At 32.9% G+C, this 25336-nt stretch overlaps 4 protein-coding genes, 1 non-coding gene and 1 pseudogene across 5 annotated transcripts; 2 read left to right on the top strand and 4 right to left on the bottom strand.

The window, feature by feature from the left end:
- Positions 1-582: 582 nt before the first annotated feature.
- Positions 583-4171, bottom strand: LOC106760022 (probable L-gulonolactone oxidase 4). Its single transcript, XM_022780191.1, has 4 exons — positions 3452-4171; positions 2052-2307; positions 1669-1770; positions 583-1551 (listed from the first exon to the last, which is right to left on the bottom strand). Exons 1-4 carry the CDS (start codon positions 4136-4138, stop codon positions 836-838), a joined length of 1761 nt encoding a protein of 586 aa, XP_022635912.1. The 5' UTR covers positions 4139-4171; the 3' UTR covers positions 583-835.
- A 2513-nt stretch (positions 4172-6684) lies between these two features.
- On the bottom strand, positions 6685-10230 carry LOC106760021 (probable L-gulonolactone oxidase 4). Its single transcript, XM_014643460.2, has 4 exons — positions 9529-10230; positions 8260-8515; positions 7706-7807; positions 6685-7595 (listed from the first exon to the last, which is right to left on the bottom strand). The coding sequence occupies exons 1-4, from the start codon at positions 10213-10215 to the stop codon at positions 6880-6882; spliced, it is 1761 nt and encodes a 586-aa protein (XP_014498946.1). The 5' UTR covers positions 10216-10230; the 3' UTR covers positions 6685-6879.
- Positions 10231-12673: 2443 nt separating this feature from the next.
- On the bottom strand, positions 12674-13473 carry LOC106760211 (annotated as a pseudogene).
- Positions 13474-14285: 812 nt separating this feature from the next.
- LOC106760225 (60S acidic ribosomal protein P1-3-like) lies at positions 14286-15667 on the top strand. The gene is made up of 4 exons (XM_014643692.2): positions 14286-14416; positions 14529-14604; positions 15105-15320; positions 15409-15667. Exons 2-4 carry the CDS (start codon positions 14536-14538, stop codon positions 15460-15462), a joined length of 339 nt encoding a protein of 112 aa, XP_014499178.1. The 5' UTR covers positions 14286-14416; positions 14529-14535; the 3' UTR covers positions 15463-15667.
- A 4013-nt stretch (positions 15668-19680) lies between these two features.
- Positions 19681-19752, bottom strand: TRNAC-GCA. The gene has a single exon. It is a non-coding gene; the product is annotated as a tRNA-Cys (tRNA).
- A 226-nt stretch (positions 19753-19978) lies between these two features.
- LOC106760161 (pyruvate dehydrogenase E1 component subunit alpha-3, chloroplastic) lies at positions 19979-23026 on the top strand. Its single transcript, XM_014643613.2, has 3 exons — positions 19979-20525; positions 21048-21828; positions 22437-23026. The coding sequence occupies exons 1-3, from the start codon at positions 20310-20312 to the stop codon at positions 22712-22714; spliced, it is 1275 nt and encodes a 424-aa protein (XP_014499099.1). The 5' UTR covers positions 19979-20309; the 3' UTR covers positions 22715-23026.
- The last annotated feature ends 2310 nt before the right edge of the window (positions 23027-25336 follow it).

The raw sequence follows: 25336 nt of genomic DNA, 5'->3' as shown, positions 1-25336 counted from the left end.
CTTCTCCACTTTACAATTTGATACAGTTTTTCAAATTTCAATGCACCGCACGTTATCTCAGTCTGCACATATTGAGTAATAAAAGTAAACTCGGTCTACTTGTAATTTAAATTCAGGTTTATAGGTTTAGTTTGATTAGTTTACGTCAAAGTGTTCTTACAAACTTTATTTCAGCTTTGGAGTAAGTATTTTAATGGAAAATGATATTTTTACCACTGTTTTTTAATAACTTTTTGACAATAAGATACGTGTCATCATTTTATTTATCTGTTTAAATTTATGTATAAAAAGATATTTAAAACGGACTAATCATATACTATCACGTATGTATTGTTAAAAAGTTATAAAAAGAAGTTGTTAAAGATATAAAAGTTATAATAAAACAAATGAACAAATAGAAAATAAAATAGTAACTCTTATTAGATTTTCTAATCATTCCTCTATCTAGAACCATAATGACTTCAAATATTTCTGATGTGTATAGTTATCGGCATTCATATAAAATTGGAAGAAAACTCAAAGTGGTACACTTCTTAATGTTTTCATCCCTCAAAACTTCTGATTATTTATCTTAATGTCGCTTTGAATATTAATCTACTTGCTCTTCTTTAATTCCCCATATATAATATATAACAACATGTCACAGTGACAAGTAAGCAAATGATCTATTTTGAACTGTTCAAGGTTGATGGTTAACATATAAAGTTTCTTTGCGTAATGGGTCTGCTGAGAGATTGGCCACTCCACGTTTATTATTATATATCTCCTTTTATTTATTTCTCTTAAACTATGCAGATAGGTTGTTTGTTGAAAGTCTTTTGAAACTTGTTGCATCTTAAGATCCTGAACCAGCACAAACCTTTGCTTCTTTGTAGACTTTGCCTGGTCTGCAAAAGTAGCCTTTGGTTGGTGCACAATGGTTGTGATTGGAGCATATGCACAGACCTTCTAATGCACACCCATCCTTTGATACCATCAACCCTTCTTTCATACCAAGAACTTGGTCTGTCCACTCGCTGGAGAATAGCCTTTCTGGATCATACTCATCTTTCACCTTCAGAAACTTCTCTGCATTTTTGTACTTGTTCATCACTCCTTCAAATGCCACATTCCTGTTCTTACCCCAATGTGGTAAACCTCCATATTTGAAAATCCCTATCTGCTCAACCTCTTCAATAATGTCTTCGTACAGCCTAGGAGCCATTGGGTCTTTGCTACGGTAGTATGTGATATCAAAGTCTACGCCATCCTCTTGTTTCCCTAGGTATGCACTTGAACCCTTCACATAACGCATCAGAATCCCGTTGTACATCTCTATGCCACAAAATGCCTTTGGTTCCATTTCAACCAGCTTTTTCAAATCTTCAATAAAGTTCTTTACCACAGACAACCCAATACTAAATGCCGTTTGGTGAAAGAACTCTCCTTTGATTCTAGAGTCCCAGGGACAGAATGTTGTCATCTTTGTATTCCTATCACTGCCCAGGCATGACCCAGAAGCCTGAATGTGGTTATGAAATCCAACTACAGGGAATCCAGAGAAGACTAAACCTGCAACTTCCAATTGTAGAGTTATGTGATTTTACTGCAGAAAAATAAACTACTTATATTGTACACACACAATTCTAAGTGCTCATTTAACTGAAATAGATTAGATGAATTCAGCACCATTGTTAGTTAGTCCATAAGCAGTGGCTATAAGGGCATTGGTTGCTGTCTTTGCAACTAAGCATTTCCCCTTTGCATCACCAGTAAACTCCACAGCTTCCTCTGTAGTCAAAAAACAAAACCGGAAACAATATTTTCATCAGAAAATTTTAAGAGATGTTAGTATAAAACTATTGCCTGAACTAACAAAAGCAATCAATAAGTTAATCATGTCAACCTAAAAAGGAGATTCATCGCTTTTGGGTGAAAATCCAAATTCAATATCTATCAACTCTTAAAGTTTTCACATTTATACTTTCCAAGTACCGAATAAAGCACGTTGTTAGTATGTAACAATGAGTAGTAGTTTACATGCATTGTGCAGTGAATTAAGAATAACTCGCCTGTGGTTCTGAGGAGTTGTAATTGAGTTGCAGGAGTGGAACGGAAAGGGATGAAATCGTAAACAGCATCACCTGATGTATGAATTGAAACACGATCATCAACACGATATACAGCCTTGTGTTGAGTTGGGTACCAAATTATATCTGCAAATTCATGTTCTTGTCCAAATGTTATGACTTGGTTCTCCAAATTTGAATCGTTTTCTGTAACATATGTGATGGATCGCTTGAACAGAGGTTCAAGTTTGAAAGTAATCTGCAAATTCATATGCAAATCAGCATTTGTATCATAATCATCTTCGCAACAAAAATGTAGTGTCACAATTAAGACGTAAGTTGAAAAGAAATCTCAGTATACATCAAAAATTACACCATTTAATTATAGATAAAATTGCTTTTTAAAATATGTAAAGTTCAATTTTTAATTCTCCAAAAAAGTATCTATTTTTGGTTTCCGTAATTTTAAAATGTATTACTTTTGGTTCTCCAAATCATTTAAATAGCAACTTATAGGTGTGCTAGCAGAATTTTGCAAAAATATAAAAGTATAATTTACCCAATTAAAAAGGAAATAAATAAAAAAAAAAGTTTATTGAATAGACAGGAGTACAAATTAAATTAAACAGACAATATTTAATATTGTCAAACAAAAAAAAAAATTCTTAATTAAAGTAATGCTTCTATTTCTCCTTTGTATGGTACTCATTTTTATTTTTCTGATAATAGTAAGGACAATGATATTTTGACAACACTTTTTGACAACTTTTTTTATAATGGGATACGTGTCTTCATTTTATTGGTCTATTTGAATTTATGTTTAAAAAATATTTAAAATGGACCAATCACAAACTGTCTTGTCAAAAAGTTGTTAAGAAAGTGTTCTTAAAAGAAGTTTTTTCTGATAGTAATCTTCTTCTCCTTTGTATATTATTACAGATTACAGATTGCAATGCAGTATTGTCCAACATAACATTGCAAATATTCACAAAAGTGATAAGTGTCTATTTATGATATTCATCAATGTTGATGATATCATCATACTCGATGGCTTCAAATTTTCACAGTAGAACAAATTTTTACTATTTTCTTTAAATTTTTGTGTAAATCCATTAGTTTTTCTCACACGTTAACGTACCAATTTCTTGTTCACATGTTTTGGCTGTATTCTAGGAAGGTGCTACACAGTGATAGATAATCCGTAATGAAAAAGATAGTATGTTCTTCGTATTGTATATTACTTTAAAAATAAAACATTATATGACTCACAGAGTGATTGAGTAAAATGAATGTCATGAGAAGGTTCAAAACATGAAAGTAAAAATTGATTAGGTTAAAAGAAACAAAAAGATAAAGAGGAAAAGGAAGTTGAAGGAAGTGATGGTGCATGGTAACAAACGTACCTGTGAAATGACCCCAAGCAAGCCGAGTGAGACTTTTGCTGCATTGAGATGTTGATCTTCTTCTGTTAGAATATGAAGCTTGGCATATCCATGTTCAGAAGGTGCAGGCGTAACAATTCTAATCTCCACCACCTGTTCATGAACCGCACTTCCTTTTCCCCACAAGCTGCTTCCGTGAGCTCCTGTCCCCAAAATGCCACCCATCGTCAAACCCCACCAGTACGGCGTGTACGGCAAGGCCAAGCCCGCCTTCGCAGCCTCCTCCACCAGCTGCTTCAACGTCACGCCACTCTGCACCCTTGCCGTCCTTTTCTCGGCGTCAATCTCCATTACCCTGTTGAGATATTTGGTGCTTATTAGCCACCCATTGTGACCTTCAGGGCACACCCACTTGGGGATGCTGTGGGAGAAACGGGTGGCAACTTTCATCTTGTTTCCGTTTCGAGTGGCTGATGCAACCACTCTGAGAAGATCTTCTTCTTGTGTAGGGTAAAACACCTTTTGTGCTTGACAGATGCTTCGATCAGGGAATGTACCATAGGAGTTAGTGATGGTGCAGTTTGTGTTGTGTGAGGAGCAGTTGATGGGATCCTCCGGAGTAGAGAGTGCGACGTAGAAACCTAGGAAGAACAGAAGAAAAGGAGTTGGTTTGAAGCATAGCTGCGACATCCTCTTCAAGAACATCATGCTACAGAGTTGCTTATGTGAGAGTGAGTCTTTGTTTTCTTTTTCCGAACTCTTCATGTTTGAGGGTAACATGCGTTTATAATCATGAGCTGAAGAAGGAATCTATGCGTGTTCAAACATCAGGGTTCGTACTCGCTACGTGCCGCTTTAGGTTAATTATGACTTGAAAAATGTTAATTTTACGTTTCAAATGACACGTTACGTAACATGTGTGGTCCCATCCTAAATTTTATATCTTATCTAGATAATTCTGTAAAATTAATATATATATATATATATATATATATATATAAATATATATATATATATATAATATTAAGTTTCTTAAGCTTTTCATTAGCAAAAATACGTCTTAAAAATTATATAAGAAAATATTATCAAAATACAAAAGAAAATTATGAAAATGTAGGAAGAAACTTTCTGGTCCACAAGTGAATGCGAAGAATGAGGTCTAGCTGCATATATCCACTGATATCACAACGTAAATATTATAAATACTTATTATATATAAAATATAGATTGTCCGATACAGAAATAAACCAAAATATTATAAATAGTTATTGTGTAGAGTATAGACCGTTGGATGAAGAAACAGACTGAGAGATCAACTAATGGATTAAATATAAGAAATATGATTCTAGATTCGATCAATATAAAAATTACATTATTTATAAAATTATCATTCTATCACCTTTTATACTTAATGGATTAAAATGAGTATAATACGTGGTTATAAAAATATTTTTTTACACTAATAATAAATTACATAATCTAGTCATCTTTAATTTGATAAACTATTAAATGAGCAATGATATACAAAAAAAAAAAAGTAAAAGAGAAAAAACACAAGATAAATATAACTAAGATTTTGTAATTCATTGAGCATGTTGTTGTGATTAATTACTTTGGTATAGATAATATTTTGAAAATGTAGAAAGATATTATGAATATGTCAAAAACAGTCATTAAAAGAAATTGCATGGATACATGAAAACTGTGAGATTTTAAGTTAACAATTTGAGATCATTCATAAATATATAAACTTTTAATATTCATGTATTACATCTATTTACTCGTGATAAACACCTACATATAATTTTTCCATTAACTTGTAGTTTCAACTCCAAACAGACGTCTCTCAGCTAAATCTTTATTCATTTTCCTTTTAATATTCATAAGCTAGTTAATTGTATTATTATAGATATTTTTTTCTATATACATTACATTTGTATAAATCTAACATATATTTAGATCAATACGAAATTTTAAAGAATATGAATTTTTTTTCTTTTATATGTTAGACTTCTTTTATGTTTTCCAAAAAAAAAAAATATTTATATTCTTTTGCGAAAATGAACATAAGTGCATTGTGTTCACATCTATTAATTTGTTACATGCTACATCAATAATTAGTCTAAATGTATAATATTTATACTAAATCAGTTAATTTTATAATTAGGGATCCTAATAATGCTGGACACATGAGTTTGACTATACATGTTTCTGTTCTTATTTTTGAAGTAAAAACACATTTTCATTCCTGATATCTAATGCATATAAAAATTTGTGTGTAGCTATCAAAATAAGTAATTATAATCATACAAATTCCAAAATAAAATACCATAAATTGATATATGTCTTTAAAAGGTATATATATGTGCATGTTTATCTTCACTAACAAATTTAAAAAGTTTAATATTATCTTTCTTCTATTGTTATTTAATGATTTCAAATATTTAATGTCTATATAAAAATATATATTCAATACTATGAGCATTTTTTTCATTCATGGATGTGTTTTGCCACTCCATCCTTTATTAGAGCTAACCATGCTTAAATGAAATGAAGTTTTTATATGTAAGACAAAGTTTATTTAGTATATAAGTAAGAGTTATTTTCATAAATAACACGAAATAGTTGTGAAAAAGTATAATATTTAATTAAGAAAATATTCCTTTATTAACTTTTTTTTTTACAATTTTTTTATTCACGATTGATCTATTTTAAATATTTTTTTGAAAATAAATTTAAATGTGTCAATAAAGTAATATTATTGTCACTAAGTTGTTATGAAAATCCATTTAATTATTAGAAGAAGTCTAATTATTTGGATTAGATATAATATTTTTTACAACATTACGTGATGACTTGCGATCCATTTTAAAAATTAATATATATATATATATATATATATATATATATATATATATATATATATATATATATATATATATATATATATATATATGGGGTTTCTTAGGTTTAGAAGTATATGTGTAATAATATTTGTAAATTTGTCATAATAAATTCGAGGAATTTATTATATCAGTTCTAGACATACATATAATAAGTGATAAGTCTACTATCTATCATATTATATTAAGTTAGACATACTTAAATAAGTTTTCTAATATTATAATAGATTGAACTTATTGAGTCACCTCTATAAATATAGGGCAAATAGAGGAAAGGACAACCAAACTTCCATTTGTGTCGAAAATTTATGAAAAAGAAAACACTTTTAAGGACAACCAAACATGTATATATAATAACTTATTCATTGAGATAAAATTGTATTGATGGCAAACTATTCAGTTGATAATCATAAAAGGTTTATTTGCTTAATGTGGTGTGCTGAGAGATTAGCCACTCCACCTTTATTATTAGATATCATCTTTTATTTATTTATATAACTATGCAGATACGTTGTTTGTTGAAAGTCTTTTGAAACTTGTTGCATCTTAATAGCCTGAAACAGCACAAACCCTTGCTTTCTTGTAGACTTTGCCTGGCCTGCAAAAGTAGCCTTTGGTTGGTGCACAATGGTTGTGATTGGAGCATATGCACAGACCTTCTAATGCACACCCATCCTTTGATACCATCAACCTTTTTTTCAGACCAAGAGCTTGGTCTGACCACTCGCTGGAGAATAGCCTTTCTGGATCATACTCATCTTTCACCTTCAGAAACTTGTCTGCATTTTTGTACTTGTTCATCACTCCTTCAAATGCCACATTCCTGTTCTTACCCCAATGTGGTAAACCTCCATATTTGAAAATCCCTATCTGCTCAATCTCTTCAATGATGTCTTCGTACAGCCTAGGAGCCATTGGGTCTTTGCTACGGTAGTATGCGATATTAAAGTCTACGCTATCTTCCTGTTTGCCAAGGTACGCACTTGAACCCTTCACATAACGCATCAGAATCCCGTTGTACATCTCTATGCTACAAAATGCCTTTGGTTTCAATTCAACCAGCTTTTTCAAATCTTCAATAAAGTTCTTTACCACAGACAACCCAATGCTAAATGTTGTTATGTGATAGAAATCTCCTTTGATTCTAGAGTCCCAGGGACAGAAAGTTGCTATCTTTGTATTCCTATCACTGCCCAGGCATGACCCAGAAGCCTGAATGTGGTTATGAAATCCAACTGCAGGGAATCCGGAGAAGACTAAACCTGCAACTTCCAATTGTGGAGTTATGTGATTTTACTGCAGAAAAATAAATTCCTTATATCATACACACACAATTCTATTTTGACTGAAATAGATTAGATGAATTCAGCACCATTGTTAGTTAGTCCATAAGCACTGGCTATAAGGGAATTCGTATCTGTCTTTGCGACTAAGCATTTCTCCTCTGAATCACCATAAAACTCCTCAGCTTCCTCTGTAGTCAAAAAACAAGAAGGGGAAGAATATTATTTTCATCAGAAAATTTTAAGAGATGTTATTATAAAACTATTGCCTGGACTAACAAAAGCAATCAATAAGTTAATCATATCAACCTAAAAAGGAGATTCATATCCAAATTCAATATCTATCAAATCTTAAATTTTTCACATTTATACTTTCCAAATACTGAATCAAGCACGCTGTTAGTATGTGACACTAAGTGGTAGTTTACATGCATTGTGTATTGAATTACAATAAAGATTCTTTCACACATATATATTTTTTATATTTATTTGACACTCTCCTTCTTTAATTTTTACTCTCATTTTTGTTAAAAAACTTACAAAAATTTTACACTTTTAGGATTATTTTACTTTTATATTCTGTGTCAAATAAATATAAACGTGTCTCATGATATTATTACTTCTTGAATTAAGAAAAACACACCTCTGGTTCTGCGGAGTAGTAATTGAATTGCAGGAGTCGGACGGAAAGGGATGAAATCGTAAACAGCATTGCCTGATGTATGAATTGGAACACGATCATCAACACGGTATACAGCCTTGTGTTGATTTGGGTACCAAATTATATCTGCAAACTCATGTTCTTGTCCAAATGTTATGACTTTATTCTCCAAATTTGAATCGTTTTCGGTAACATATGTAATGGATCGCTTGAACAGAGGTTCAAGTTTGAAAGTAATCTGCAAAATTCATACACAAATCAGCATTTTATATCATAATCATCTTCCCAACAAAAATGTACTGTCGCAATTAAGACGTTGAAAAGAAATCTTCATATACTTCCAAAATTACACCATTTAATCAAGAAAAAATTGCTTTTTAAAGTATGTAAAGTTCAATTTTAAATTCTCCAAAAAAATAACTATTTTTAGTTTCCTTAATTTTAAAATGTATTACTTTTGGTTCTCCAAATCATTTAAATAGAAACTTATAAAGGAGACGGTGCTTTATATAATATTTATGGAACTAAATAGTGCGAGAATACAATATTTTTTTTCTGAGGAATTAAAACAGCAGAATTTTACACAAAGATAAAAGTATAATTTACCCAATTAAAAGGAAATAAATAAAATAAAAAGTTTATTGAATAGACAGGAGGAGAAATTAATTTAAACAGACAAATATTTAATATTGTAAAACAAAAAAAGAAGAAGAAAATTTCTTAACTAAAGTAATGCTTCTATTTCGCCTTTGTATGGTTCTCATTTTTATTTTTCTAATAATAGTAATGCTTCTTCTCCTTTGTATATTATTACAGATTACAGATTGCAATGCAGCATTTGTCCAACATAATATCGCAAGTATTCACAAAAGTGATAAGGCTCTGTTTATGATATTCATCAATGTTGATGATATCATCATAACCGATGGCTTCAAATTTTCACAGAAGAACAAATTTTTACTATTTCTTGTTCACATGTTTTAGCTGTATTCTGGGAAGGTGCTACACAGTGACAGATAATCCGTAATAAAAAGATAGTGTATGTTCTTGGTAATGTATATTAATTTAAAAAAAAAAACATTATATATGAATCACATCACTGTGAGAAACACACATTAAAAAAGTAAAAAGAATGTGATGATGAGAAGGTTCAAAACTTGAAAGTAAAAGTTGATTAGGTTATAAGAAACAAAAAGATAAAGGAAAAGGAAGGTGAAGGAAGTGATGGTGAATGCATGGTAACAAACGTACCTGTGAAATGACCCCAAGCAAGCCGAGTGAGACTTTAGCTGCATTGAGATGTTGATCTTCTTCTGTTAGAATATGAAGCTTGGCATATCCATGTTCAGGAGGTGCAGGCGTAACAATTCTAATCTCCACAACCTGTTCATGAACCGCACTTCCTTTTCCCCACAAGCTGCTTCCGTGAGCTCCTGTCCCCAAAATGCCCCCCATCGTCGAACCCCACCAGTACGGCGTGTACGGCAAGGCCAAGCCCGCCTTCGCAGCCCCCTCCATCAGCTGCTTCAACGTCACGCCACTCTGCACCCTCGCCGTTTTTTTCTCCGCGTCAATTTCCATTACCCGGTTGAGATACTTGGTGCTTATTAGCCACCCATTGTGACCTTCAGGGCACGCCCACTTGGGGACGCTGTTGGAGGAACTGGTCGCAACTTTCATCTTCTTTCCTTTTCGAGTGGCTGATGCAACCACTCTGAGAAGATCTTCTTCTTGTGTGGGGTAAAACACCTTTTGTGCTTGACAGATGCTTCGATCAGGGAATGTGCCATAGGAGTTAGTGATGGTGCAGTTTGTGTTGTGTGAGGAGCAGTTGATGGGATCCTCCGGAGTAGAGAGTACGACATAGAAACCTAGGAAGAACAGAAGAAAAGGAGTTGGTTTGAAGGATAGCTGCGACATCCTCTTCAAGAACGTCATGCTGCAGAGTGAGTCTTTGTTATCTTTTTCCGAACTCTTCATGTGTGTGGTTGCTATAAATAAAGTCGAGTACAGAGCAGGGGAAGGATGACGTTTGAGGGTAACATGCGTTTATCATTAGAGTAATAATACTATAACACTTCAAAGGAACCTAAATATTTTAGGTATCTCGTAATCATTTTTCTTATAATTATGACTCTTGAAAATGTTATTTTTACGTAACATGTGTGGGTCCCAATTGTTATAAAAACTGTGTTTTGATATTGCATAAAATATCATGATTAGCTTTTTGTGTTTGGCCATCTATGTTTTTCAGTGGGTCCCTTTGTTATAAAAAGGATATGAGCACCGAAAGAAATGAAAGTTTTACATGAGCCAAAAGTGCATGAAGTCTGCCAACGGATAGATGTTTCACATAATAAGCCTCTTCATTGTTTCTTTTCTTCTTGGTAGCAAACTACGAGATTTCTTCCTGCTTCTTTGTCTTACCATTACGGTTTCCTCCAGCTATAAAAAATGCATTGCTCATTTCGTTTTCACCGAAAAATTTAAGAACAAAAACGCATTCTAGAAGCTTTTATTTCCCTTAGTTCTTTTCTTTTCTCAATCCTGAGTTTCATTTATCTTGGGAATAAACTTTTAGAGAGTTTCGGGTTAGTTTTGAAATTCTCGAATGTTTTTATAACGTTCTGTTACATTTCGGAGGATTTGTATAATATATTTCGGATAAATTTTTAAGAATCATAAAATTACATACTCTAGGAAATATTATTCGTGATTATGTCAGAAATTTTATAACAATCTTAAAGACTTATGGAATAGTCTTTCTGAAATCACTTCCAAAGGTATCAAAAGTAGGGGCCTTCTCTGAATAGAACTTTCGACACTAGCAAGAACGCTTGTCTATCTTTTTAGGCATATACAAAGTTACTTTGCTCAAGAAAAACCTGTTCTAGAAAGGTTCGAACACAAACCTTATCACAATAGAAAAAATAATTTTCGAAAATCTCATCCAAATGGATCTAACCCCACCTCTAAGAAGAAAGGAAATTGCTTTGTACGTGGAAAGTCGGGTTATCATGCACCTTAGTGCAGACATAGAGTAAGAAATGACAATTCTCCTAAGACGAATATAGTCGAAGGAGATGACAATATTATAGCAGTTGTTTCACAAGTAAATTTGATCTCAAATTCCAAACCCTAAAAATAGAATCTGAAATCAAACCCTAAATTGATCTCAAATTCCATCCAAGTGTTTGCACCGCTAAGACAATGGAGAACGAGATTTTCGCATTGCAAAAATGCCTTGTCTTAGCCACCGGAAACTCACTGTAAACGCTGAAACACCATTGTTTAGGAAGAAAGTGTAATTGCCACCACACCTAGGAATGGCAAAAAAATCCGCAAATACGGATATCTGCAGGTAACGAATAACAGTTATTTTAATACCTGCTTCTAAACGGATTGATATGGGTATTAGAGTATTCGTTACCTCCAAAAAATAATAATAATACTTTAATTTAACGTTGAAATTAAATTTAATTAAAAATAAAATTAATTTATATAATATGATATATATTTTTTGTAATCTTATTTAAATTTTATTTTAAAAATATATAAAATATTTTCTTAAAATTTTTACTAGTATCCGTGAATTTGTCACCCCGTGAATCAAAGTTAGGATCTCCTGTTCTGCATGACATACACATTTCGCATCATCATTGGAGCAAACTTACTTCATAATATATTCATCTGATTAACTTATCTTTGCCTATTTTGCATTTTACACATGTTTAATTTAAACCAATTAATTTTCTCAACCCTCAGACATAATCACCAGACCTTTATTCCATCTTTCTAAACTCTAAACAAATAAGTAATATGGTACTTTTATGATTTTATTTAAATGAAACAAGATTGCTATATTGATCATATAGACATCTATAACAATAGACATTTTTTAACTAGATCTTACAGTAATTATATATATATATATATATATATATATATATATATATATATATATATAACTTTTTTTTCAGTATTTCTCCATGTATGAACATAATAAACATCCTTTTGTTGACCTAAAACCAATGTATTGGTATATAATCTTATCTTTCAAGTTTTTTCCTTTTATTAATATGGCAGTAATAGTTTTTTAGGTTTACAGTAATTATTTTTAAAAGGAAAATGATATTTTAACATCAATTTTTTGACATCATTTTAATATTGTACACGTGTCAAAATATGGTTGGACGATTTTAAATTAAAAAATATTTTGGTTTTTCCTTTTTAAATATGTTTTTGCCTCAGTTTTTTTAATTCGAAATCATCCAACCACATTTTGACACGTGTGCAGTGCCAAAATGATGTTAAAAATTGGTGTTAAAATATCATTTTCCTTTTTAAAATCCTAAAAAGCATGATCTTGAAATTATTCTATATATGGCCATTAGACTTAAACTTTACATTACATGCTCATTAATCTGAATAATAGTGAGTAATCATGATCTTAATTAATAAAAAAAAGAAACATGTGAAAGACTGAAGATTACTGTGAAAATCAAATAAACAACAAAAGAGCACACTTTTAAGCATCTCTAAACCTTGATTTTCAGTCACAGGTAGTTGAGTGATCAGAATTCGGCGCCGACAGCACGCCATTGCCGCACTTTGCCACCGTCCTCAAGCTCTCCACGAACGCCTCCGTCTGTGACTCCTGCGACAATATCTCCGCAAGCTGTTCCGGGCTTATTGCCAATTTCACCTTCCACACTCCTTTCCTCGGAAACACTTCACCGGTTTCCGACCACATCCTACTGTTGTTGTTATCATAGGTACACATTCTGTACGGCGTTAAGGTCGCACTGGCAGCAGCGTTGTTGGATAGTTGTCTGGCGATGTTCTTGGTGGATGACAACCTGCAAGAAGGGTCCAGAGGGAGAAGGTAGTAGAGCTCCCCCGCAAGAAGCTCATCATCACGGTGGAGAGGCTCCGAGAACAAGTCGCGGCGGCTTCGGAATATTCCGTGGCCGGAAAACTCGTTGGTTATGCAGTCGGCGGTTATGGGGGTGTAGAGCTCCATGATGCCTCCGTTTGGGGTGATGACCTTCACCATCTTATCCTTTTCCCAAGCACCTTCACTTTTGATTATTCCTCTGAACGCACAGTTCCCCATTGATGGATTAACTGACGATGTTTTTCTTGTTTATGTTTTTATGGGAAGATAACTATTAACTACCCGACACATAAAGCATCCAATTCTTTTCTTCTTTCTTTCCGAACCTTTAGGGCTATCTTTCTAATATGCGCGGACCCACTTAGTTTGTATCATGAGCAAAGTAAGATTGGATCATTATTGTAATTTTAGTTAATCATCACTAACACTAGATTAAGAATATAAATTAAGAAGAAAGGCATTTAACGATGTTTGGAAAGAAGATTGATAATTAGTAATATAAAGAATGAGTGAAAACGAAAGCGTTAAAAGAGGGAACAATGTCTGAAAAGGAGGTGGAAGACTATGATGGAGAATGCTAGGAAGGAAGAGAAGAGGCATGGCGTCCAGGTTTAGCAGATGATTGTCAATGGACACCATGATGGCTTCATGGAAAGAGTGCCTCTCCCACTGTTTTATCTTTGTTTTGTTTTTGGTGAACACATGCACACTCAAATCAAGATTGTAAATTAAGCTTCTTACATTAGACGTGTTATTCTTTTCCAAAAATATTAATAAACATATAGATTATGTAAATAAATTTATAAGGCGTAGGTAAAAAAAATATATAACCTTATTTATATTATTTTATTTACTACAATATAGTAGTGATTTTTTTATATAAGGTGAGGTAAAATTAATAATGATAAGACCCCCTCTATTGTGACAAAAGTTCATTAATTACATGTACGTTTATTAATTCAAAAGTAATATGTAACATATGATAGTGAGATCTAAATTTACAATTTGAGATGGTGAATATATGACTACCACAAATTATAATCCTTAGAAAAGAAAAGAAAAACGAAGATACAGTAACGTAACGAAGAAAATGAAATTGGGCCAATGGTTAATAAATGGGCCAGAAATCAATGAGCCCATGAACGGGTTTATGAACTCTTAAACCTAGAATCTGCAATCGTATTTCAGTAGCGGCTGCATCAGGGAAACGAATTTCTTGTTTCTGATCTGTTATCTTTGAAGGTACAAGTTTTGTAGTTTTACCTTTGACGATTTTGATTCAACCTTTCGCCTTTGTCATATGTGACTATGTTGTTTTTTATTTGTTTTCTTTGTTCAATTTTCTGTGTTGCAGTGTGAAAATGTCCGTCGGCGAAACTGCTTGTTCATACGCATCTATCATCCTTCACGATGAAGGAATCGCCGTCACTGTATCCTTTTGTGTTCCCACAGGTTCACCGTTAATGAATTGTGAGTAAATGTATGAAGCAATTTATTTTACTTATTTCACTTTTTTTTTATTGATGAATTGAGTAATTGGGATTAAAACAAAACAGAAGTTATTTTTCGGAAGAAGGTTTAGGGTTCCTATCATGATTCTGTTAACGTACTTTTTGTTGAGTAATGTGGAATTTAAACACGGAGGGAAGTGGCAATTGATTATGTTATGTTGCAGCATATTTTTTCTCTCTTGTTGGCTTGGATATCGAATCAATTTAAGTACTTCCGGCAATCGTGAACAAAAGTTTTTTGAAGGAGGAAAGGGATTAAGGGGAACGGGTTAATGTTATTAATAATGGTGATTCTTTGGATTAGTGGGTTTAATCTATTTCGTATTTTTGTTTGGAGATAATAGTGGGTTTGTTTTTTTCGTTTAATCGCAAATGAATTTGCTTGGATATGTTTGTGTTGTTCCTTAAATCGTAAATAGGCCGACAATATCACCACTTTGTTGAAAACTGCCAAGGTTCAAGTCGAATCTTACTGGCCTACCTTGTTTGCTAAACTTGCCGAGAAGAAAAATCTTGGCGATTTGATTGCAAATGCTGCAGGCGGTGGGGCACCAGTCGCTGTTGCAGCTGCCCCAGTTGCTGCCGCAGGTGGAGGTGCAGCTGCGGCCGCCCCTGCCGCTGAGGAGAAAAAGAAGGTAACTCTTTTGAACCGGTTGATGCTGCAATTTTTGTTTGATCTCATTTTTTATGATCGTCTAATTTGTATCTTTTACATTTTTATAGGAAGAACCTGAAGAAGAGAGTGACGATGATATGGGATTCGGCTTGTTCGATTAGGGACTTTTTCACTATCATCTTGTCAATTTTTGTGGTTCTTTAACTGTTAGTTGATGTTACATATATTTTTGGTTTTGTTTTTTGTGCTAATTATTTATGTATACGACTTGATTTTGTAGTACTACGAACTAAGGAATGGTGGTTTATGTTCATTTGAGAATTCTGATCGGAGAAATGTTTACCGTGACTTCTTTTTTCTTGCCCATTTATCTGCCAACACTGTTGTCTTGTACCACTTTGATTTTGTCTCTGATCCCATATTTTCCACATTGGATTTGTTTGCTGTTGTTTAGGTTCAAGTTTGTTTGTACTAAAATGTAGTTCTGATTTCCCAAACAACACCAAGCATGATCAATATTAAACCAACGATCTTTGTCTCTTTTCAATTGAATCGTGTATTGGATCTGTTTTAGTGAAGATCTGTGGAAGAATTCTTTTTTTTTATTAAACTACTTGATTGCCTGTTACAAAGGCTTTAGCGTCAGATTCAGCTTTTGGGTTTTTCATGTTTGCATTAAATTTTAGAAAGATACAATCGCTAAAATCGGGAGCGAACAAGAATGTCTGGATTTATTGGAAATGAAATTTTTTTCACAGATTTCAAATTTTAAAGGATGATCAAATGAGGATGGAAGTAAGATGCTTGATTCTACAATTAAATTCATAAGTCCCATGTTTACCTTAATTAGGGAAGTTTTCGTAGCTGTTTTTTCTTTTCTGATTATCACTCTTATATTAGTTATTGGAAATATTAATTACGATGAAAGTATATTAAAGATATTGATGGATTTATTGAAATAATTTCATGTTCTTAATTTGTATTTTTTTTAATATAAACAGATATTTTTATATCACGAAACATATTTCCTTTGGTAATTTATTTATTTAAATAAACAGGTTTATAATTATAATCTTCTGGTAATCATAAGTACGTAATTTTCTGTTTACGATAATTAGGAATATTAAAGCCACTCTCCTATTAAAATTAAGGTATATTAAATGTATATAATGTTGGTTCTTTTTCGGTAAAGAAAACAATAAATGTAATTCAAACCATGGGACACAAGTAATTCTATTTGATTTGAGTTGTTTTTTCAACATATAATGATTATTTTAAAACAAATCTTTTGTTGAAATACTTTTTAGACTCTGTTTCATAGTATTTGTATATAGCTTTTGTTTTAATATTTGTCATCATCACAATATATATTTTTATTCAAAATAACATTCAGTACTTTATAAGAAAGAAAAAGATTTTGAAGTCGATAGCAGTGTTTTCTTGCTGTAAAGAAAACAGCAAGGTTTGTTGGTTTTAATGGTGACGTAGGTTCAAGATAGTTTTCACTCAGTTCTTTTTATAACTTAACGGTTAGATATTTTAATCTTTATTAGAGATCAAATTACTCGACATCTATGGTTCGAGCCGGAAGAAATACTAATCCTAATAAAAAAAATTATAAATATAAGTTAAAGATATAAATATTAAAGTTTTTACTATATTTATTTTAATATTAATTGTTTGATTGATTGAAAATGAATTGACTTAAGAATTAGAGTGAGAAAAATCACTTTAAGTGAATATTTGATCTTATATGTCCAAAACATTATGACACCTATAGTAAGATCGAGCGGAAACTTTTTAAGTCTACATGATGATCATAAGGATTATGGCAAGCAATCAAGCGCAAGAGAAAGATCCGATGGATATCATGATGAGGATACAAAGCAGATATATGAGATGCGAATGAAATAAGAGTACGGAGAGATGAGAATGAGATCATTCAACAAGAGAAGGGTGATAACAATCTTGGGTCATTGATTCCGGCTCTTCCAAGACTAGCTAAGCAACCTCGGGAGGAGTTGGACTGAACAATCCTAGCCAGTAGCTTTATCGCGAGTAAGGACTATCGCCACTTTGTTGTAACGTTTAACACGATCGACTTTTGTCATTTGTTGCATTGATTATAGATACGATTTTGTTCGATAACTTGAGAATGTCAATATGATAGTTTCATGAATCCAGACGAGCACATTCAGATCTTCGTGAATCAAGAAGTTGCAGAGTCCGAGGTTAAGAAGTTGCATGAGGTGAGATTCGTCTTGGAGGTCAAGTACACTATATGGCTTTCTAATGTGGTCCTTGTGAAGAAATCAAACAATTAATGGTGGATATGCATCAATTTCACTGACCTGAGCAAAGCATGCCCTAAGGATGCATGCCCTTTACCTAACATCGATCAGCTAGTGGATGAAGCCTTAAACCACTGGGTGTTGAGCATTTTGGACGTTTATTCAGGATACAACCAGATCCCAATGTTCAATTTGGACAAAGAGAAAACAACATTCATCATCGAGTGGGCCAATTACTACTATGAGGTGATGTCATTCTGTCTAAAGAATGTGGGAAGTCACTTACCAATGCATCATGGACAAGGTCTTCAAAGACCGGATAGGTAGAAAAGGCATGAAGGTGTACGTTGACGACATGATGGTAAAATCCCAATGATCGATGATCATGTACATGAATTGGTAGAAATTTTTTTATCATATTCAAAGATACAACATGCACCTTAATCCAATGAAGTGTGTGTTCGATGTTGAGGTAGGAAAATTCTTGAAATTCATGTTGACTGCTCAAGGCATTGAAGCTACTATAGACAAATGTGCAATAACACTCAAAATAAGAGGACTATTTACTATATATGTACTGGCCAAATTATCCTAAATCGATCTCCGAGCTGAGAGGAAATTGATCAATGTTTATCATAATCAATTAATCTAAACATATAAGTAATCAAGTTTAAATAATTGGATTGTAATTAGTGTGATCCTAATCAAAAGTTCATGAAAAAACCTATAAATACTGTTCAAATGTATAATTGTTCGATCTTTTATGACGCATTTATTACAACATTAATTATTTGACTAATCAAACCTGAATTAACTTAAACTTCAAAGTATATTTAAGAGGTAAACTCCATCAATAGAAATATCCTAACAACAAGAAAAAAAGAAGCTAACAAATAAAAATAAATTACTTTAAATGAATATTATATCCATTCCTTCATAAACAATTACCAAACACTTTTTTGTCACTAGTAAACAAAAAGGGGATGTAAAATAGTTATTAAAAAAACATATACTAATTTCTTTATTTCTTAATAACTAATTTTAAAAATAATTAGACATATGCAAGTCTTTATCTTGCTCATGGTCATTCAAGTTATCATTAATTTTATGTAATAAAATATACCCGGATGTGTATCTATGAATGAAAGATTGATGACACTTATAGGTAATTTCTTGTATGTAAAATAAGAAAAATTTAATTTAATTTTATTTAAGTTTCATAAGTTTAAATTTTATAAAATATATTGGTTTAATTTTATTTGGATAAACATTATAATAAATATTTATAGAGAATAAGATGAGATAAACAAATTTTTAAAGTTAAAATAAATTTATACTTAAGTTAACCGTGTCTTTTGAACTCTAGTGTTTTTTATACTGTAAATGTGTATAAATAAGTTACATTTAATATTTTGTCCAATTTTTAAATTACAAAATTTTCCTCAGCCCATATTGTTTTACTACTTCTAAATATTTGTACTATGCTTTAAATTGGTCCGATATATACAACTTCAACAATGTTTTTTAATTAGTGAAATATCTTTTAAGATTAATGAACTAATTAATGTTTAATGTTTCATTTAAATTTTGCACTTTATAAAGGTCCTTTATTAAGCTAAAAAAATAGATAATACATATGATTTACACTCCAAATTTTCTTTTTCAGAAAACCTATTATATGCTAAAATTATGCTATCACTATGTGTAGATGTTTCCAAGTGACCTACCCACTTCCAATCTTTCCAAATGACTCACTTTTTTGTGTGGTTTAATTAGCATTTTTTTTCATATTATTTAACCATTTTATTGATTAAAATTTCAATTAAGATTTTATAATTATTTGCAAAATTATAGATGATACATGGAAGATAATTATTAGTATTTTTTTTTTCTTTGGATACATTGCAATTTGAATTGATTTTATTTCCCTATTTTATCTTAGTTCTGACATCGGACGTTAATTATATATATATATATAAAAAAAAGGCTCTAAAGAAAAACGTATGCTGAAATTTGACAGTAATAAAAAATAAGCTATTTTTAAAGAAAAAAACAAATTGTAAAGTTAAACAAAAATGAAAATAGTATAGGGCCCAACCGGGTTCGAACCGGTGACCTCTTGATCTGCAGTCAAATGCTCTACCACTGAGCTATGGACCCTCTTTTGGTATAAGAAGGGAAACATAAAATTTATTTTTATCATATTTTAACTATAAAGTTCACCATAATTCAATGTTAGGTTATTGCTTAACATGAGATATAATTTAGAAAACCTTTTAATTATGACTTCATGATTACTATTTATTTGCCTAGGTGAGAAAATATACAAACTCAGGTGAAAATTGAACCTTGGGTTATGTATAGAAGAGAAAATTCTTGTCTCAACCATACACATAATGTTGGTAATGAATGGTTTATTTGGGGCGATTTTGTAGGAGCAAAATGAGATGAAAATTATGTGTCAATTGAATTAGTTGAACAATAATTTGAATGAGAGAAAAGAAGAAGAATAAGTATTAGTAGGAAAAGTTAGTTACGTATTGGTGGCTTCTTTGTCTCCTCTCCGTGATGTGTGATTGAATGTGTTATGTGTTCTGAATTTGTGTTTTGATTATTTCGGCTTTCATGCATTTTTCTCTTCTCTCTTTTGCATTTCCTCAAACACATTAACCTCTTTCTTTTTCTCATTCGCATCTCGCCATACCATAATATTAACAATGTCTCTCTCCGCTCCCAAGTTTGCGCACCCTCTTCCTCTCCATCACAGATCTAATGGCAGCCCCATGTCTTTCAACACGTCCACTCCCTTCCTTGGATCCACTCAGAAGCTTCGTTTCATCGCCCCCATTAAGCTCAATGCTCGCTCTAATTCCACTGTTGTCTCTGTCTCCGATGCTGTCAAGAACAAGAACCTCAAATCAGCTACAAATCTGGTAACCCTTTTAACGTTTTGTTTTTCGTATCAAATATCAATAATCCACCCCTTTGGGTGGAAGAGATTTTAATTTGTTCTGCATCCTGCATAATGGGTTTCTGAAAATTAAATAAAAAAAATTATCTTTCCACTTAATTCAACCCACCCAATTTGTTTGTCTAAATTGTGTAATCACGAAGCGTATAGAGTTTTTGCTCTGTCTATCAATTAGAAATTGTTACAATACTTACCTTGAAAGTTATGCAAGAGTTTTGATTTGATGACATGTATAAAGAGTGTTACACTTATGGTACGTAGAGATTAAACTCTTGTTTTATAAGTTTCATGGATCAATATTTTATTTCAAATGTTGTAGATATTTCACAATTTGATGCTGTAGATTTTGCACTAACTGTAAGGAAGGAAGATATCTTTTTATGCCAGCTATATCCTATTAGCTTCAGATTCTGGAAAATATGTTTTTTGTTATTTGGAAATGAGTGTTTGAGATTATTTTTCTTGTTTGTATTTGTGTGTGCAGCTTATTACGAAAGAGGAGGGCTTGTTGCTCTACGAAGACATGATATTAGGCAGGTTCTTTGAAGACATGTGTGCCCAGATGTATTATAGAGGCAAAATGTTTGGCTTTGTTCACTTGTACAATGGCCAAGAAGCTGTGTCAACTGGCTTCATCAAGCTTCTCAAGAAAGAAGACTCGGTCGTGAGTACGTACCGGGACCATGTTCATTCATTGAGTAAGGGGGTCCCGGCACGTGCTGTAATGAGTGAGCTCTTTGGGAAGGCCACGGGATGCTCCCGTGGTCAAGGTGGATCTATGCATATGTTCTCAAAGGAACATAATGTGATTGGGGGGTTTGCTTTCATTGCAGAAGGAATCCCTATTGCCACTGGGGCAGCATTTTCCAGCAAGTATAGAAGGGAGGTTTTGAAAGAGGCAGATTGTGATCACGTGACATTGGCATTTTTTGGAGATGGGACATGTAACAATGGACAGTTCTACGAATGCCTAAACATGGCAGCTTTATGGAAATTGCCTATTGTGTTTGTGGTGGAAAATAATCTGTGGGCTATTGGGATGTCACATCTCAGGTCAACTTCAGATCCTCAAATATGGAAGAAAGGGCCGGCATTTGGGATGCCGGGGGTTCATGTTGATGGGATGGACGTTTTGAAGGTGAGGGAGGTGGCAAAGGAAGCTATTGAAAGAGCCAGACGAGGAGAGGGACCAACTTTAGTAGAATGTGAGACCTATAGATTTAGAGGACATTCATTGGCCGATCCTGATGAGCTTCGTGACCCTGGTGAGGTTTATGTTATGCTTTCTTCTCTTATAATGTACTTCAAATACGCTGTTAATTTTTTAGTGAGTTATGTAGCATTTCCTTTGCACTTTTGTTGGTATCTTTAGTGGTATTGTACATACTACTTGTACATTTACTCTGCCGTATGGTTTCTGTACATTATCTCTGTAGTTTAGTTTTAGAAGCACTTTTCTCTTGATGATAGATGTGGGGAATGCAATTGATATTAAGATTAAGATCATGGATTTGGATCACTGAGAAACTTCTATGTTAAAGAAATTGAACTTTTCGTTGTGCACTCTAAATGTGTTAATGGTGTAAAGATGAAATACTTGATAGATTGAATTTGAAATAGGGTTAACTATGTTTTTGTTACAGCATTAGTGTCACGTGATCCATGTAACCAACCTAACTAGTGGGATAAGGTTTTGTTGTTGTTTTCATTCTTGTGGGCAATAATATTACCGTTTTACTAATTTCAACAAGTCAGGATATTCATGCCATGATCTCAATGAGTCACATCTTTCCGTAGTTTTCTTTCTTCTATTAGTGTTGTGTCTGCCAAGTTCATGGTAATTGTTCACCATCATCTGTACGTGCTTTGTCAGCTGAGAAGGCACACTATGCTGGTAGGGATCCCATCTCTGCGTTGAAGAAATACATGTTTGAGAACAAATTAGCCAGTGAACAAGAGCTGAAGGCCATAGAGAAGAAGATTGATGAGGTTCTTGAGGACGCAGTTGAGTTTGCAGATGAGAGCCCTCTTCCACCACGCAGCCAGCTTCTGGAGAATGTATTTGCTGATCCCAAAGGTTTTGGAATTGGACCTGATGGCAAGTACAGATGCGAGGACCCAAAATTCACTGAAGGCACTGCTCATGTCTAATGTTTTTCAAGTCTGACATGTATCTGCTTGGAGTTTTCAGTTTTAGATTCATGTTCTTATTCTTATAGTTTCTAGAAATCAAACATTACGGCAAAATGCCCTCCATAAAATATAAAGAGGATTTTTCTTTTGGTTGTAGTTTTGTTTTTTCTTTCCTTATATTTGTTACTATTCTCAGAACTAGCGTCAACAGTGACATTTTCCAATCATTTTTTATTTGTCAGTTGTTGCAATTATACCAGCCATCTACTATTCTATTGGATTCATATAATTTTTTCAATGAGTATCTTCTAGTGGAGCATGAATTCCATATCCACGCGGTGTCCTCCTCTTGGTATAGTCATGATTTATCCTGAACTCAGTTTCATATGATTGAGTTTGGTTGATGGTTGTTATAATGTAATTTACTCTAACGTTGAATATTGGATTAAATTTGTATTAGAGATTTTTGCACAGAAGACAATTATTTTTAAATTTTATGACGTGAAATTACTTAAATAAGTAGTAGTAATATGGTTCACTAAAATTTAAATTTACTAAAATACTTATGATTTTATATCCTTTAAACTTAACTACGATCTCAATTTTGAAAAAAAATTCAATTTGTATTTAGGATTTTAAAGTTTGAATTACCACAAATTCTTCTCATATAAACTTCGTCTTGATTCTTTAAAGAGAGGCGGCTATCAGGGCCAATCACCTTTCTTGTGTGTTTTTCTTTTAATTTTTATGCAATCTATAACTTTGTAAAGCATTTCAAAAGTGTGTGGCTAATGCTAGAACATACAATTTAAATTTGTTACTTTTCTAAATTTTGGTACATCTTAGTTTTTAAATTTAAAATCCTTTTAACCTAATAATCTTAACTTCTTGTTAAACACTTATAAGGAATAGAGAGTTTCATGTAAAGAAGAGAAAAGGCAATAAATAAAGAGGGGAAAAGGCGTTAGGCAGTTATAGTTATAATTGTATTTTCAGTATTGGGTGGAAAATAAAATTCCTATATAAGAGCTAATGTATTGATATACTTTGTAGATAGGATCATGTTTATCCGGTGGAAAGAGAATCTGACTTTCTTGGAGGTTGTTACATCTGTGCATTGACTATAATAGAGAATGTTCAGATTATACTATTTTTTCTGGTATACGTGGGTGAATGCATTGTAGATAGGTTTCCAATCCTGGAACTAGATAGGTTTTCAATCCTGTGTAGCCTTATATCAAACACAATGTTATGTAAAGAAATGTAGTCAGTTGAAGATAGAATTTAGATTTAAATTATTATTATGTTTAATTGGAAATAAGTTTTAAATTTAAAAAATTGTTTTTTGTTTCTAAAGTTGTTTTCTATTTTTACGTATAAGCGATTAATAGTATCGTATTTTATTCCTGATGAATTATTTAACATTGGTATATTAAATCTGGGAATATTTGTCTTCATCTTTGTACGGTTTTCAATCCTAAATTCCCAATTTAGCCATGGTCAATCCTTCTACTTCACACAGTCTACGTTTACCACCTCTGTTTCATCCTCCAATATTATCATTCAGCAAGACAATTTTTCCTCTTCTAATGATGACTCCTCTCCCTCTCCTCAAGCTAATGTTGTGTATGAAGGAATTCTACTTGGATAATTGATACTGATGTATCAGATCATATGATTCATGATGCTTCTATATTAAAACATGTTTCCCATGCAGTAAGTCCACCATAACCATTGCTAATGGTTAAGGTACATTACTCAATAAAAAACTGTCCCTCTTCATTTTGCTCTTGTTGTTCCTTCTCTTGATTTCAATCTCTTATCTGTTTAGTCAGCTTACATCACAACTTTTTTGGCCCACATTTTGTGTTTTTCAGGACGTCCAGACCAAGGTGATTCTTGACTATCTCAACAAAAAGGAAGGAGTGACNCTGACTGAATCCAATCCATAAACCCGGAAACGAAACAAAGTTCGTTCCCTTTCAGTAGGTAAAGTAGGCATACGAACCCACTTTTATGGTAATCTTTACTTCTTAGACCTCTATGAGAGTGGTACTAACATCTCCGACCATCGTCTCCGGCTGTTGTCTCCGGCCGTCGTCATCTCCGGCCGTTGTCTCCGGCCGTCGTCATCTCCGGCCGTTGTCTCCGGCCGTCGTCATCTCCGGCCGTTGTCATCTCCGGCCGTTGTCTCCGGCCGTCGTCATCTCCGGCCGTTGTCTCTACTGCTTCCGCTATCTTCTCTATAATGAAAAGGTCTTCGACAGTCAGTGGTTAACACCAAGAAATTTCAACACTAAAATTATATATGTATGGGGTTGAAACAATTTCTCTATAATGTCAGATTTGTTTTTTGGGCTCTTTGATGAATAAGAGTTCATTATAATCTTCCACTTTCACAATCTGTCATCGGCATGTCGTCATTTCCGCCGTTCATCGTGAGGAGGAGTATGTTTCCAACCAGGTTTTAGGCTTTTAGACTCCACTAGTCAATGATTCCTTGCAATTTTGTCGTCGCTTCTAGCCACTAGAGGCCTCTATCAGTCAGTGAATATTCCAAATTCAGTTTTATTTTCAAATTGTCATCTCTCTAAATTTCAACTACTTGTGAAATGGAGAAAAGCCACATCACACATTCCC

This window comes from Vigna radiata, chromosome 5 (assembly GCF_000741045.1).
Source record: "Vigna radiata var. radiata cultivar VC1973A chromosome 5, Vradiata_ver6, whole genome shotgun sequence".
Taxonomy (NCBI): domain Eukaryota; kingdom Viridiplantae; phylum Streptophyta; class Magnoliopsida; order Fabales; family Fabaceae; genus Vigna; species Vigna radiata.
Note: the sequence above shows the minus strand (reverse complement) of the source record. Positions and strands in the feature narration are given on the sequence as shown.

Bases quoted from the DNA above. Each gene is read 5' to 3' on its own strand.
- LOC106760022 (XM_022780191.1), bottom strand. From the start codon at position 4,138: ATGATGTTCTTGAAGAGGATGTCGCAGCTATGCTTCAAACCAACTCCT. The intron at 1,771-2,051 runs GCGAGTTATTCT...TTTTGACTACAG, and splicing joins ACAACTCCTCAGAACCACAG to AGGAAGCTGTGGAGTTTACT. The intron at 1,552-1,668 runs GTGCTGAATTCA...TGGAAGTTGCAG, and splicing joins TTATGGACTAACTAACAATG to GTTTAGTCTTCTCTGGATTC.
- LOC106760021 (XM_014643460.2), bottom strand. From the start codon at position 10,215: ATGACGTTCTTGAAGAGGATGTCGCAGCTATCCTTCAAACCAACTCCT. The intron at 8,516-9,528 runs GTACGTTTGTTA...TGAATTTTGCAG, and splicing joins TGCTTGGGGTCATTTCACAG to ATTACTTTCAAACTTGAACC. The intron at 7,808-8,259 runs GTGTGTTTTTCT...TTTTGACTACAG, and splicing joins ACTACTCCGCAGAACCAGAG to AGGAAGCTGAGGAGTTTTAT.
- LOC106760225 (XM_014643692.2), top strand. From the start codon at position 14,536: ATGTCCGTCGGCGAAACTGCTTGTTCATACGCATCTATCATCCTTCAC. The intron at 14,605-15,104 runs GTATCCTTTTGT...AATCGTAAATAG, and splicing joins ATGAAGGAATCGCCGTCACT to GCCGACAATATCACCACTTT. The intron at 15,321-15,408 runs GTAACTCTTTTG...ACATTTTTATAG, and splicing joins CCGCTGAGGAGAAAAAGAAG to GAAGAACCTGAAGAAGAGAG.
- LOC106760161 (XM_014643613.2), top strand. From the start codon at position 20,310: ATGTCTCTCTCCGCTCCCAAGTTTGCGCACCCTCTTCCTCTCCATCAC. The intron at 20,526-21,047 runs GTAACCCTTTTA...TTGTGTGTGCAG, and splicing joins TCAAATCAGCTACAAATCTG to CTTATTACGAAAGAGGAGGG. The intron at 21,829-22,436 runs GTGAGGTTTATG...GTGCTTTGTCAG, and splicing joins TGATGAGCTTCGTGACCCTG to CTGAGAAGGCACACTATGCT.